Source organism: Rattus norvegicus, chromosome 11, assembly GCF_036323735.1.
Source record: "Rattus norvegicus strain BN/NHsdMcwi chromosome 11, GRCr8, whole genome shotgun sequence".
Lineage (NCBI taxonomy): Eukaryota > Metazoa > Chordata > Mammalia > Rodentia > Muridae > Rattus > Rattus norvegicus.
Genome location: NC_086029.1, coordinates 27,183,206 through 27,199,082, shown reverse-complemented (window position 1 = coordinate 27,199,082; position 15,877 = coordinate 27,183,206). Strand labels below are relative to the sequence as shown.

Here is a 15,877-nt window from a genome sequence, read left to right as displayed (position 1 = left end):
CATAACCAATGGGAGTTATCAATTCAGTCACCCAAACACACGGCTTGGCACTCTCTTCCTCACATACATCCACACACAGTGCTTCCTAGCTGGTTTTCCTTGACTCCTGTAGCAGGAAAGAGAAAACTGAAGCAGAATAATGAAATCTGGATCTAGAGTACCGAGTTCATCTGAATCCTGGCTTTACTCCTGATGCCACAATGCACAGAGACTTCCGTAAAGATTAATAGTAGCAGACTCATATAAACGAGTGATGTGTGACATATACAGAGTTTGATGTCACTATTGTATTTGCCATCCTCCTAGAGAATGAATTTCCTGACCTAAGTGCTCTCTCAGAATAATTGGATGGAGACAAGTTCAGGAGAGTACATACCACACTGACAAATGCTCAGAACTGCGCTGAGTTCAAACCACAGCTGTATGAACCTGTACAAGAGATCTAAGCTTTCTTTGTAACAATTTACAAAATACTAATGGGGGGGTAGGATAATGCTTGCTTGATTTCATTGACTTACAAAGGAGTTAACACATATGAAATATTTAACTCTCATAGAATGCTGATGAACCACACATATGAACTTAGTTGAGAAGTCATGTTTCTTACCAAAGTGTCTCTATATTCTATATTTGATATTTTTGCTATTATCTCTAACCTCCTTTACTCTATTGGCTTTCCATGTTCAAGGGTGCAGGCTCTGTGGTGTCTTTTATAGCTTCAAGAAATCTTGGGCACATTCTAAACCTTCAGCAGAGATGTCTAGAAGAAAATGACCTTTCTGCCATGAACCACACTGGTTGAGTTCTAATTCTGTTACAATTTATCCACCAGAGAGATCTATGTTCTGGTGCTTACCAGGGGTCACTGAAAGGGAAGTAAACTTTTAAAATCTAAACGTGACATTTCCTAAGAATCAACCTGACCAAATGTAGCAGTGACTCAGGAAGGAATGGCTTTCTTCTTAACCCTGCTCAGCTCAAGCTAGGCCCTTCAGAAATGTTCAACTGTCTCTGCCAACAACATTCCATCCTATGTGAGATTACTAACATTTTTATTTTCTACATAAGGAGAAACAAATCATTAAGAAATAAACACTTAGATTTTCCATTTTTTAAAATTGGGTATTTCTTATTTACATTTCAAATGTTGTTCCCTTTCCCAGTTTCCTGTCCATCAGCCCCCTAACCCCTCCCTCTTCCCTTCTATAAGGTTGTTCCCCTCCCCGTCCACCCCCTCTACTGCTCCCTCAACAATCCCCTACACTTGGGGTTCCAGCCTTGGTAGGACCAAGGGCTTCTCCTTCCACTGGTTCTCTTACTAGGCTACTCATTGTTACCTATGCAGCTGGAGCTCAGGGTCAGCCCATATATAGTCTTTGGGTAGTGGCTTAGTCCCTGGAAGCTCTGGTTGGTTGGCATTGTTGTTCATATGAGGTCTCAAGCCTCTTCAGCTCTTTCAGTCCTTTCTCTAATTCGTCCAACAGGGGTTCCGTTCTCAGTTCACTGGTTTGCTACTAGCATTTGCCTCTTTATTTGACATGGGCTGTGTCTCTCAGGAGAGATCTACATCCGGTTCCTTTCAGCCTGCACTTCTTTGCTTCATCCATCTTATCTAGTTTGGTGGCTGTATATGTGTGGACCACATGTGGGGCAGGCTCTGAATGGCCGTTCTTTAGTCTCTGCTCTAAACTTTGTCTCCCTATCCCCTCTTCTATTTAGAGGAATTAAACTGGTAAATAGTATATGTCCGTAGTTCTAGAGTCTTTATCAGAATATTGTTGTAAGGCTAATCAAGTCTACCAGTACCTGTTTGAAGGTGCTTAATGACAGCAAATGATACCAGCTAAGCAAGAGGTGGAGAGACTTGAGAAAAAAGAAAATTCGGAGTGAAATATGAGCTGACCTTTTAGAATATGCTCAGACATAAATTTTAAAGTACTCCTTGCAAAATGGGCATGATAGGATGCTTTCAAATATCTCAGAAGTTCTGAAATCGGAAGTTAAACCTTTTTTCTAAATTAATTGAGTATCCTATTAAAGTCATTGTCCTGTTCATAATAAGATGTTATTTTCTATTATCTGTTTGCTTAAATCTAAAGTAGGTTCATCCTGCTCTATGATGTAGGTTATTTAAAATGAGACAACTCATTTTTTGCAAAATACTTTTTCCAAGCTCATAATATGAAAATGCCAATTTGTTATACTTTGAAAATAAAATTTGTGGTTTACCATAATATTGAAAGTCATTGCTTTAAAACATAAATGCATAATTTATGTGTTTGTGGCTCACTGATTCAGGGGATAATTGGCCATATGGACAATACTAAAATATAGACAGTTTTGAAATATTTGCCACAGTGTTTTGGTCCGTGCTCATTCACCTCAGGTTTTATTCTTAGAGTTCCTCTTATCTGGAACTAGAGGTCTAGGTTTACTTTGCTCATCTCCCAGTCATCCATAGGTGGAGTCTGGAAGTTGGATTTTAAGATAAAAACACCTCCAGACCACCAGTGTTTTCATAAATATACTTACTTGCAAAAGGCCAAGAGACTTCTAGAGTGCCTGCATTTCCATGGTGATGTGCATAAACAAATACAAAAATGAGTCTCTGGATGTGTGATTAGCAGAGCCAGGGCAGAGCCTCTCTGATATTTCAAAAGTTTCTTTTGTGATATCCATGATGGGTTCTTTCAGGGGAAGAGGAAGATATAAGAGTGCCTAAGGAAAGGACTTTGGTGCAGGAAAAAGACATTGAGAATTTGCTTTTTTGCTTTACTCTTGTGAGGAGAAAAAAAACAGGCAATGTACTTATTTTATACCTAATAAATATTTCGGATCCATTTACACATAATTAGTGCAGTTACCACGCATTTGTAAACTCACAAGGTGAAGGGGTGGAAAAGGAAACTACATTCTAGGTGCTGAGCTTGTCGCTAGCACATCCCCCGAAAACCCCTCTGTCCTCACCTCAGATTAACTACCCTCTGTGCATACTATATTTTTGTTCAGCTTTTCCTATTCTCAGTCCGGACTGAAGCAGTCGTTATCTGTGGCGGTGCCTGGGTGATTTTCAAGCCGAGCACTACCCACCCAAGTGGCTGTGATACCAGCTTTCACTGAAGCCTTATTACTCTTAAAAGAGCAATTTGGTTGGCTGCACGGCTATTAGGATCACACAGGCAGCCTGAAAGCTGTCAGTACAACTGCTTCTCATCTTTTTCACACGGTCCTGACATCTCTTCTCTTTTCTGCTGGACTCACATTCCTGTTTTTATCATTTTCAATCAAGTGCACGCAGGACGCTGAGGAATATTCCCACTGAAAGCAAAGTGGAGAGCAGGAATGATTTTACAGCTCTTAAAGTGGAAACAGTGCTGACTGCGGGCTGAGGGGAAGGAGCTGGAGCCGTGAGAAATGTAGCTTGGCTTAGGGCTACATCAGGGAGCTGCTCCTTCAGCTGCTAAAGATGGCAAAACACCACGTACCTCCGGCTTCTCAATGATTAATGCTATTCTCATAACCGGGAGGGAAGAGGATGTGAGAAATTTTACAAAATTCACTTGTGGAAATGTTATCATCCGAGAAAGTGGAGAAAATTACTAGACTTGAACTTCTCTTCGTTTTGATGCTTTTCTTCGCTGGACCAACTCTAGGCAAACTGACCAGGACCCCCTGGAAGGGCAAACCTTGGAAGGGGGGTAAGTAATGAAGTTCTCTGGTAAAGATCTGAAGGGTGAAAGCAAGGGGAGCTAAAGGCAAGTTAAGAACGCTAAAGGGAACGGAGCTGTCTGTTTGAAATCGGGTTTTTATTTCAGGAAAAGGGATCTGCGTGGTAGGTGGCTTAGAGGAAGAGTTTGTCTCTCTTACTGATATAAATACCTTTGCAATTTGGGGGATGCTGGGCTTTCCATGCATTAGAGTGATTGTTTCCAGCAGTGAGACTCAGAAGCCAGATGCATGCTGTTTAAGTGCAAAGAGATGTTTGCTCTCTTTAGGAAGCTGTATTTAAAAAATAATAATAATGTAAAGGATCCTGAATATTCTTGATTCTTGGCCGATTTTGTGAAATGGTCAGATTGTTGTTTGGAGAAACAGTGCTAACTGTGGGACTGACTCTATCGCAGTTGATGGGTTAATAAAGATAAATGGTCTTAACTTTAGTACTGGAGGTACCTGCTGAATGAGGAAAAAGGGCTTGTAGTACTTTGGAGCTTAGTAATGCATTTTCTCTGGGCGTTGGAAAATCTGAGCTGTGGCTTTTAGAGGCTCTGAAGCTACCGATTTTCAAAGTTCAGTCGGCTCTGCTTCACCCAATGACATTTGTTTACATAAACACAAGTTAGCAAGGTATGCGCTCTGTGGATGCAGCAAAGTAAAAATGATGCTGCAGAAATATCCCGGGAGAGCCTGTGCATTGTAGGGAAAATCTTGACGGAAGATTTCTGAGAATATTGCTGTGCTTTCTTACCTCTAGAAACGTTTTCTAAATCTGTGTCCTCCACCCAACACACACATACACACACACACACACACACACACACACACACACACACACACACACACACCTACCTTTGCTTTGGATGTCATGTGATGATCAAGGGTTCAAGAGAAGGAGGGACATGGACCAGAAGATTTAATAATTTCTCGCCATACTTTTGTAGGATTTTTCTAAACACCCAGGCCCCCTTCAGTTTGATCTTTCTCTCTTTCTCTTTATCCTTCGGTTGCCTCTCAGACCTTACAAATCTTCTGCCAATATACCTTCCAGGGAGAAGTTCCAACAGGCACTTAGACTGCTGGTGCACATCCACCAAAAGAACGGTGGGCCAAATCCTCTTGGGCCTTGTAAATTATATCAGCACATTACTGTATTGCTCTGTGTTATCAATGGATTTTTCACCTGCGCGTTGCCAGCTGTTATTTATGTCAGCCTGCCTGGCAGCTTTAGGTGGCTTGGGATCACAAGATGTATGGTTGTATTGACTCCAGGAGATGTCAGGGGAGTTAACTTATATTTCTTAGGTACAGTTTTCAATGACAGTCAGTAGTTATAGCATGTCAAAGTTTAATTTCCTGTGTTAAACTTCAGCACTGGATGCAGACCTCTGGAAACCTGGTGAGAATGCAAAATAGACGCCAGTATTTAGAAGACTGTTAACCTAGTCAAAATGCTGGAGCCTCTTCCCGGGGCATTTATTCATTCCACACAGCTTCAGATACAGATGCCTGGGATTTCATTTGTAAATCAGGTCTGGAGCGTTGCTGTCTTTGAATGTGTCCCTACTTTCTCTCTCCCTCTCTCTCCCTCTCTCTCTCTCTCTCTCTCTCTGATGTTCTCTGTAACTAGCTCAGCTAGAAATATGCTAGCGCTGCTGTATGATGATGGTGCGGCTCAGTCAAGTTCAGGAATAGGCAATCACGGCGAGGCATCTCGTCCATGGTTAAAGGAACGCTCACGTGTCTGGAAAGGCCGGGGCCAGTTACTAGACAACTTCAATGTGTCGACTGTGCTTTGAAATAATTTCCCTTTCCGTGCCTCTGTTTATCAGTGTATGTGCAATGCGTAAATGCATCACACAGATGCAGGGCTTCTGCAAATGCAGACTCGACTTGATATGCATATGTATATGTTGTAAATATTTATTTATTCATGAGCTTGGCTATTGATGGTGGTGTGTTATCTTTCAGTGGGTTGTAAAATCCTTACATTTTTTTTCTCTTGGAATATTAGGAAGTCTTTAAAAGCCTATATTCAACTGTTGATATTTTGAACAGTGTTTTTAACATTGTTTTATTTTTCAGGTGTAGGGGTCTTTCATTAACTTTTTAACATATCTGGCAAAGGTGTCGTGTGTATGGTACAGCCAGGGAAGGAGTAAACCTTTTTAAACATCATTGCTGTAATGGAGGCTCTTTGCTTTCTGTCACCACTATCTGAGTACGCCTACTTACAAACAAAACCTTTCAAACTAGTCCACTATGCCTAAAAGTCCTGAACAAAATACCAATAGCCAGTTAAGAGTTTTCCTCAGAAGCAACTGCCCGCCCACCCCCTTTCTTTCACCCTCACATCGCCCCAGTGTTTATCTTAATCTGATTGAGCAGCTGTCAACCTCCATATGGCAACCTGCCCACACCGACAACTTCCATTTTTGTTGTATTAATAGGAACGATCATTCTGAAGGAAGAGGTTATTGGTGCAGAGATGAGGACTGGGAACATCAGAGACCAGTGTGTAGCTGCAGCCTGCGTGAGGGTAGTGCGGACAGCACACCACCATTCATTACAAAACAGATATCTGTGAAACTGACTTGTAGAACACTGATGGGAAATGGTTGAATGTTTTTCAGCTCTCAGCTTATCAATGAGTGTGCCTTCCAAATGTAGGTTAGTAGGCCAGCAGGGTTTCCCCGAGGCATATGCTTTTCTATTTAATCACATTATATGGATTCCTTAAGGGAATGGCGGGTGTCCATCTGATGAGTTCAGAGCATAACTGAACCGATCGTGAGAGTTTGTACCCACGTACACTCACAGGAACTCCTAATGACATAGCTGACATCATCGTCATGAAAATTAAAGAACCCGATTACTTTTACATTCGATTACCCTCACTGGGAAGATAGACTGAAAGGAAGACACAGCTCCACAGAGATGCTTCATGCACACTCTTCAGTCCACATTACACAGTGCAGCAGATAGGCATGAATAGGAAAATCTGTATTTACCTTACTGACAACTAAAACGGAAGCTAAGTTTAATTCCTGTCTGCCATTGAAGGGCAAAGTGAAGGTGATTTGATAGAAAACAAAGTCATTTTGAATGTTGAAATAAAGAACACTGACATTAAAGTTGCCAGTCAAACTTCAAGCATTTGGTGCCTAATGAAGAATGACAAATCCGAAGAGTTACTGAGGAAGCTCAGGGGGCAGAGCTACGCCTGGCTCTGCGGATGTGCCCGCTCACGGAGATGCTTGACTTGATCTTTGGTAAACCTCCTGGAAGTAACCGTTGGCTTCCTACCACCCCCTCAGTGACGATGCAGGAGAGAACACTGGGACACAGAAGATGAGCTATCCAAAGTTGATATTCAAAAGATTCTCTCAGTCCTTCTCTACCTCTCTGTCTTTCTGTCTGTATTTCTCTCTTTCTCCCTCTCTCTCTCTCTCTCTCTCTCTCTCTCACACACACACACACACACACACACACACACACACACACACACACACACACACACACAACCTTGCTTCCTTTTAGATATTACAGAAACCAGCTATCCATGGCTATCTTTGCTAAACAAAGGAAACTTCCCAGGCAGTTATCTTGCCCCTTTGTAAAGGACTAGAATGTGTTATGAGCAGACACAATGCCACTGAGTTATTTTAGTTCCTAATGCACTGAAGCATGGGCACAGGATATTCAGAAAGTACCATTATCTACATGGCACCATCTAATATGCTGTCAATTAAAATAGAATGGATTGCAATTTATTGAAGCGTTTTGGACCTTAAAATTTATAATAAGGTATTTTTGTAAACTATTTTAAAACTATTTAATATCAGCAAGCACATTTTCTGTCACTACAAAAGTTTTATCCCACGTAAAGGAACTAATGAAACATTTATTTATTTTTGCCTATTAACTCATCCAGCAGAGTATATTATGTAAATTTTAGGATTGGGAAAATATCTATTCTCTAATAAAAGTTAAATTTTTGGATATAAGTTATGGCTTGACTATTATTAAGAACATTGATTGCTCAAAGAATATATTTCCTAATAAAATTGGAAAATTTTGGGGCTCAGGCAATGGTTCAGTGATTAAGAACACTTGTCCTTGCAGACAACTTGGGTTTGATTCTCAGAATCCACATGATAGCTCACAATGGTATGAAACTCCAGTTTAAAATATCTAACTCTTTTGACCTCTGCAGACACCAGGCATGTGCATGCATGTACATACACCAGGCATGCACACATTGTTTATGCATATGTACCATGTAGACATACACATTATATATAATATATATGTATAATATGTAATAATAGGTATAATATATAATATATAGTATACACAATGTAAGTCAGCAGTGACATGTTGAAAACTATTTTCAGATTATTTGTTTTTCTTTTATTGTATGAACATTTTGCACACAGAGACACATGTATATATACACCCACATAATAGTTTTCAACATGTCCCATGTAACTTGCATTTGACCAACATTGAATTTCCTAAGGACTTTCTTATTGAAGTCTGCATCTTCACTACTGCTAGGGTCCAGACCAAGCCTGCCAAGGTCATCCTGAAGTCAACTGAAGCTTATAAGACCCAAATGTGATTGCTTAAAAAAGGAACCTTTTAGCTGTTCAAAGAGTTTGCTACAATTAAGAAGCCAAAGTTATTAAAACCAGAGGTATTTGTGAGAAAAAAAGGGCATATGAAAATACTGAAAAAACCAAATATATTTTCAAAAACGAGAACATCTTAAGTGCTTGAGTTGTCTTGAAAGTTGGAAGTTGTTTTTCAGCCAAATATTTTTCAAGTTTTTAAGACCACCTTCATCCAGGGAGCACTGCCAATGAAGACCAAACATCCAAAGTCCTTCACCGGAACCTTAGAGGTGGTGTGCAGTTTTCCCGGAGAGAGGCATGTTCCCTTTAAGAATACATTGGTTTTGAAAGTTGGAGAGCAGAAACTTGCTCTAGTGGTGACAGTAAGAAGCTATTCCCTTACAGATAGTTACGAGACTCTAGGATCTCATATTTCATTTTCTTGAATGTATTCTCTTAGAATAATGTTTTTCTCTTAAGATATCTTCAGCTGAGTAATTAACATATTAAAATGTAAAAAGGATGTAGTTGGACAACTTCAAGAAGGAAAGAAGAAATACTTGAATCCTATTTTTTATTAGTATCTCTTTCATAGAACATTGAAACCTCAATTTAGAATAAAATTTTCAGTGTCACCATTGAATTGGTCTTCAAGTTACTGATCTTCTTGGTGATGCGTGCTGGTGAACACGCTGCTTTAGTTGCTTTCCCGTTTCGTATTAAATATATACTGGCTTTTAAAAGATAGAAATGATTGCTGACTTGATATGTCTCAACGTCTCTTTACTAGATTACTAGTATGATTCATATTGAAGGATGATGGCCTGGGAAAGAGTTTATATTGCTAAATTAGAGTGGGGGAGGTTGCTGTCAACTATGTTCTTTCTGTGTAAGTAATAGATTATATGTATCAAATCAATATGAAATTAGAACTAGTAATACTTTTAAAGGATAGGATTACATGACTGCCCATGTGTGTATGTATTACTTTCATGCACTTTCAGTTATTTTTGAATGATCAGGCCTACTTGCATTTAAATATAATAGGCTCAACAAAATTAAGCCTACTATACATTTCAGAGTCCATTTTTCTAATGGAGGGTTTAAGGGTTTAAAATAAGTGGAATAGTATTCAATTCATTATTACATAGTCAAGCAGTAAAATGTGATCACTAAGGGATGATGTTTAGCTGAATGATTATGTTTAGATGAATGATTATTGTTTGAGTTCAAGCACTATGCAAACGATAAATGATCCACTTAATAATCTAGTGTTCTTACATGGAGAAAATAATTTTCTGATAATTTCATAGCAATTATTTTCAAAAATATAATGAACTTATTTTCTAATAAGGGTAAAAATAATACATTCATGAATTGTCCCAATTTATGAAAAGTTGATAGCAAAAACGTAAAGGGATACATCCTGTATAAGCTCAGTGCAGTCCCCTTTTTCTCAATGTCAAAAGTCTCTATCATGAAGAAGACACCAGCCTGAAATAAAGACCAATGCTGTGCTCTGAAGATAGCGACACAGTGTTAAGTCTCTAATGTAATTTTTACCAGCTAATAAGTTACTGGTCATAAATGAAGTATCTTCCAGAGTCCACACAAGTATGAGGAAGTGGCCAGGAAATGCAGACTGTGTTGATCTAACAGAATGTTCTGCCCAGGTTTATAGAGGTCATGACCTGTATAGGTATGCATGTAGGGATGTAGGTTTAAGGATATGGACTGTCAAATGTTATGAGTTAAACTTGATGCCCTGCTAAAGTGTGATATTTAAATGACCATGTCTTATGGTCTGCAACTCATCATGAAGGTAACTTGTATATCCAAAGTTGAGAAATCTATACTATGCTCCTAACGAAATACCTTAGACGATGTACTGCACCCCATACACTTGTGTGGTGCAGTAGTAATCCTAATCCTATGAATTCAGTCGTTCAAAAAGTGCTTATCAAGTGCTCCCAAGACAAAAAATTTAAGTGACCAAAAAATATAAGCATATACGAATATTTTAGAAAAGGTCTTGTATCTGTGAGAGAAATTCTCTAACACTATGTTTCCTGAACACTTCCTATTGAAAACTGTTTACTTACCTTGGGGATGACCGTGTTAGGCTAAATTATCTCAAGTGGCTTGATACTTCAAAATAATTTACACAAAATTTTTAAGAATTTTTTATCACTTCTCTAAGACATTAGCATGCATGTCAATACACATACATACCGTTTTTTAAATCGGTAATGAATGTATTTATAAACACCTAGTATATAATTAATCCACATTTATGCTGTGGCACTGAACTATTTACATGTGTAAATTAGTTTACTCAATTACTAGTTATAAAATATATGTAAAGGGGATTTACATATATAATATATAACATATAATTAAGACTTAGCTGTATCTGTCCTAAGAAAAGAATTCTTCGAATCTTAATTAAATTATTGGATGGTATTTGAGATTTACAGTTATAATTTTCAATACCTTATGTGTATATACTTATATATATCAGTATAATTTTATGCTTCTGTTTCAAGAATCTTATGTAAATTGGTTGGCATAAGAGTTAAATATGAGTGACAGCATATTTAACTAATTATAAATTATAACTAATTTTTTAAATTATAACTAATAGAAAATTATAGAAATTTATAGAAAATTATAACTAATAATTTTAAGATGATGGGCTAAAGCCATTTACAAATCACTGTTACTTTTAACTTGCATGAACTTTGACTCACTTCACAGGACTAGTGAGAATCACCAAGTCAGTCAGTGTTCTAGGAAGATTCGTTTTTTTAATGTGTTCTCATTTTTGCTTAAATTCTTGTAATTTCCATCTGTGCAGTCTTGTATTCAGTTTCTTGCTAACATGTCATAGTTAGGCTAACCTTACAACATGGTCAGTCATGCTTGCCGAACTAATTTGTACTTGTTCTCACAGACAAGAAGCTTTGTCTTTCTACCTATTTCTCAACCGTTTCTTATCAGTGAAATCTGAGATTAGCTTCTTCAACTTTTGTGATTCTCAGAATTCTCATAGAACTGCATCAGGTAAAATACTGTATATGTAAAATAATTAACACTATTTTTAATTTTTTTCTTTAAAAAATGTTTGCTACAACTATACAAAACACACCCATGAATCCAGAAAATTAAAACTCGGGGCTCAGGGTATTTATGAGCACCGCACTGGGCATAAACTGAATATGCTGCTACATTCTATTGGGAAGTGGAGAGAGTGAGATTAGAGAACCCAAATCAGTCTCAAAACCTCATACTGAATTTGAGGCTAGCCTGGGCTAAATCAGTGAAACTCTGCCTCGAAATATGTGGAAATGTAATAGTCAATTGTTCAATTTATTTAACACTTTTTGTTTACACTAATGATTAATATGCATAATAGAATTTAATCTTATGCCTGAATACTAGCACTGAATTCTATTTGCTTTATAACCTGAATAGTCCAAATTGAAATTTTATTCTCCTTCATTTGAATTCCTCAATCTATATTTTAAAGCTCACCAGATGTGTTACAAATTTTTGCTGCACTTTGGGGTATTTTAAACCCAATTTTCAATGAATAAATAAAAAAAACATCATATTTGAAAATGTGGCTGTGATCTATTGCTTCAATAAACCAAAGATTAATATTGTTTAAAGTAAAAGACATTCATATCACTAGAAGAATGTTTGAGGAATATTGGCCATATAAGAAAACACAACAACTACATTAAAAAAAAATCCCTAGGCATCTTGGAGATTATCGTTTCTACAGTGTATATGAAATTGGAGCATTCGGGAAGGCAGAGCTGGAACTGAATGAGCCAGGTCCAAACCCAGATGGCAAGGAATGCGCTCAAGCTGTTTCACGTGGAAATAGATTTTTAGATTTCCACGTGGTACATTACGAGTTCAAATTAATTTTAATCTTTTAATTTTTCATATGTATCGCCATGACTCCTAGTATACACTTCCTTGTCTGTCTTGTCGCCAATGATTCTAAAATCAGCACCAAATAGCTTCTTTTTTTTTCCCCCTCTGAGTTAAATACACAGAGAGTAGCACTTAACTGTGCATTTGGAATCCTGCTCAATAAAAGTTTTAAGAGATAAGAAGCATTTTTCTATTTCAGGGCCACTATTTGTCTGAATAATACATAAGCGTGGAGAAACAGTAGAAATTTTTGTGGAAGATCACAGCATAGCGCCAACCTTCAGCTATCTTCCTAGTGGAGAACCTCACCGCCCAGTAAATGTTCAATTTCTCTGTGACACGTTTTCTAGGATATGAAGGCTCGTAGGTACTCGTGGAAATATTTTGAGGTGTCAACAGCAAGCCATTAAAAGGGGGAGAGCGCTCACTTCTCTAGCTTCACAAACGATGTGGATGAGTCAATAATGCACTTTCTTTTTTTTTTTTTTTTTTTCTTTTTTTTCCAGAGCTGGGGACCGAACCCAGGGCCTTGTGCTTGCTAGGCAAGCGCTCTACCACTGAGCTAAATCCCCAACCCCAATAATGCACTTTCTTAAATAGAAGATGTAACCTTTTCAGTCAATATCAGCTCATGATGTTAGTTAAATGAGTAATGGAACTCAGCACATCAAGCTTTTTATGGCAGCAAGAATTATTGAATAACAGAAAATTCACAATTTAGCACTTTAAATGACACCAATTTGTCATATGAACCCACTTACATGGCAGAGGTAAATGTGTGTTCTTTCATTTTGTCTTAATTCTTAAAATGAATACACATAAACACAGTACAGTAAGTGCATCTGTGTATTTTGGAGCATACATGTTGTTTACAGGAGAATGCAGGTGAAAGACACCACAGCCAATATCAGAAGCAGGCTGAGAGACGGCTTATATTGATAAGATAATGAGCCAGACCTGAACTCAGAGAGCTGGGAATTGAGAGTTGAGCCTGCTCCACCTCTGAGTTGAGGGGCTGGTGAGACATCCAAGGTCTAAAAGTCCAAGTCCACACTGAGGTCGGTGAACACATAGAGATTTAAGTAAGGCTTATCAATAACTGGGTACCCAGCTCAAACTCCAGGGACACTCACGCAGTTTTCTGTTTATTGGTGCTGACATCGACACCCACCAGGTATCATCTGATAGGCGGCTATGAGACCAAGCTATTGATTGCAATATTAGGTGACTGTCACTTTACGGGGTCCAAGGATAGGTACACAGCTTCTCCTTGGAATAGTGTGTCTAGTCGTGCATGGGCCTTGTTTCCCAGAAACAAATAGAATGTACCCATGTGACCCGACAATCTTTTTTTTTGTTTTATTATTTATTTATTTTTTTTTTATTAACTTGAGTATTTCTTATATACATTTCAAGTGTTATTCCCTTTCCCGGTTTCCGGGCAAACATCCCCCTCCCCCCTCCCCTTCCTTATGGGTGTCCCCCTCCCAACCCTCCCCCCATTGCCGCCCTCCCCCCATAGTCTAGTTCACTGGGGGTTCAGTCTTAGCAGGACCCAGGGCTTCCCCTTCCACTGGTGCTCTTACTAGGATATTCATTGCTACCTATGAGGTCAGAGTCCAGGGTCAGTCCATGTATAGTATTTAGGTAGTGGCTTAGTCCCTGGAAGCTCTGGTTGCTTGACATTGTTGTACTTTTGGGGTCTCGAGCCCCTTCAAGCTCTTCCAGTTCTTTCTCTGATTCCTTCAACGGGGGACCTATTCTCAGTTCAGTGGTTTGCTGCTGGCATTCGCCTCTGTGTTTGCTGTATTCTGGCTGTGTCTCTCAGGAGCGATCTACATCCGGCTCCTGTCGGTCTGCACTTCTTTGCTTCATCCATCTTGTCCAATTGGGTGGCTGTATATGTATGGGCCACCTGTGGTGACCCGACAATCTTAATTTACCCTGATAAATTCGTAGGGTACCTTATTAATAGCAAATTTCACTATTAAAATGCATTGGCATACCTAGTAAGTTAGGATTATTTCCAAATCATTACCAACAATTTGAACATTTCCAAAACATTACTGAGTTTGTTTGAAGTGTTTATAGAGCAAGAAAATACACAGGAATTATTCTTCTTTCCTATCTACCCAAATTGCAAGTGTTTTCATCTTCTAACATATCAGATAGTATGTTATGGGTTAATAATTCAAAATGGATGTTTTATGTAGTTTATATACTATATATATTCAAACTATGTTTGAAGTTCCATATGTCTCTGGACATTTTGATGATTTTTATCTTTGATTGAATAGATAAAATAAAATTTGTTTAATTCCCTTAATCAAGGTCCACTTACCAATGATGGATATGGTGACACACACCTTTAATCCAAGCACTCAGTAAGTATAAGCGAGCAGCTCTCTGATGTTTTGTTTAGCCTGGTCTACAAGGGCAGTATCCAGGACAGCAAGGGTACACTGAGAAACCCTGTCTCAAAAAACCAAATGCCAAGCAAATCCAAACCAACTAAATGAAAAGATCTAATTACCAAACATTTGGCATTTAAAATAGTCTGGTTCTGTTGAAGAAGAAAAAAATATAATAAATATAATGTGTTTATTATTTTCTTTAAAATGAGATTGTGAATTTATGACAAGTAAAATTTATAGAGTATCATAATATCACAAACAGATCAGGCATCCTCAACGTGAAGTCTTATTAAGTAAATTAAAGCACCCTGTTGTGTCACATCTTATGTCACACAACACTTAGAATTCTCTGATATTTATATATTCATTTGTAAGATTTAGAATATTACAATAACTCCATCTTCTTAATATCAATTATTTTTGTCAAAGAAAAAAAAGAGAAAGATAAGGTTGAAATGTCTTGCATTAGAACACAGTCTGAATTTAGATATGGATGGTTTTCTAGATAAGGAAATAATGAAATAAATACACAAAGTCATTAATGAATTAAGGAAGGAAAGCCTGATGGGCAATTATCCTACAATAATTTCCTTGAGTTTATTTCTAATATAATTTAAGATGACTTTCTAGAATGCATGGGAGTAGCAGGTTGCAGGCTGTGCATAAGTATTTTCTAGTAACTCTCTTAAAAATAGAAGGCTTAGAATTAAGTTATTCTCATTGTTATTGTTGACATGTTATGTAGAATTCATGAAAGGGTAAGGGATGAGTGTCAATGATTCACAGTTACTACAATAAGATACATGTTAAATGTAAAGCATGTAGTATGCATAAATAAATATATATGATAATATTTGACATAATATTTTAACGACTTATCTTTCCCTTCTTTTTATATTGTGTATAATGGTTTTAATATCTTTGACCATAAATTTGAATGTTCACTTGAAAACATTTTAGTATTACTATCTCAAAAGTAAGACCATTTTAAATGTTCTTGGTTGATAAGGATAAAGGTCATGGGATTGGGGAATATGTTTCCATTCAAGCCATTATTGCATTTGAATGCTGTGTTACTTGGCTTTTGTTTCCCTTATCAAATACTGAAGAAAAGCCACTTAAGGTAGAAAGGATTTTGACTCATGATTCCAGCGCATGGTTAGTTTGCTGCATGCAAATGATAAG

General features: G+C 37.8%; 1 protein-coding gene across 31 annotated transcripts in view; it reads left to right on the top strand.

The window, feature by feature from the left end:
• Window positions 1-15,877, top strand: part of Robo2 (roundabout guidance receptor 2) — a 1,567,832-nt gene that overhangs the window by 384,668 nt on the left and 1,167,287 nt on the right. For 4 of the 31 annotated variants that reach the window (XM_039088676.2, XM_017598079.3, XM_063270795.1 and 1 more), the window contains exon 1: window positions 2,212-3,698. The exons of 1 other annotated variant lie outside the window; for it this stretch is intronic. In XM_039088676.2, the coding sequence (XP_038944604.1) occupies window positions 3,569-3,698 (130 nt within the window). In that variant the 5' untranslated portion in view covers window positions 2,212-3,568. Of the gene's footprint in view, window positions 1-2,203; window positions 3,699-15,877 lie in introns of those variants that run through there. 26 more of the 31 variants (XM_039088683.2, XM_039088689.2, XM_063270799.1 and 23 more) reach the window with 10 other exon arrangements.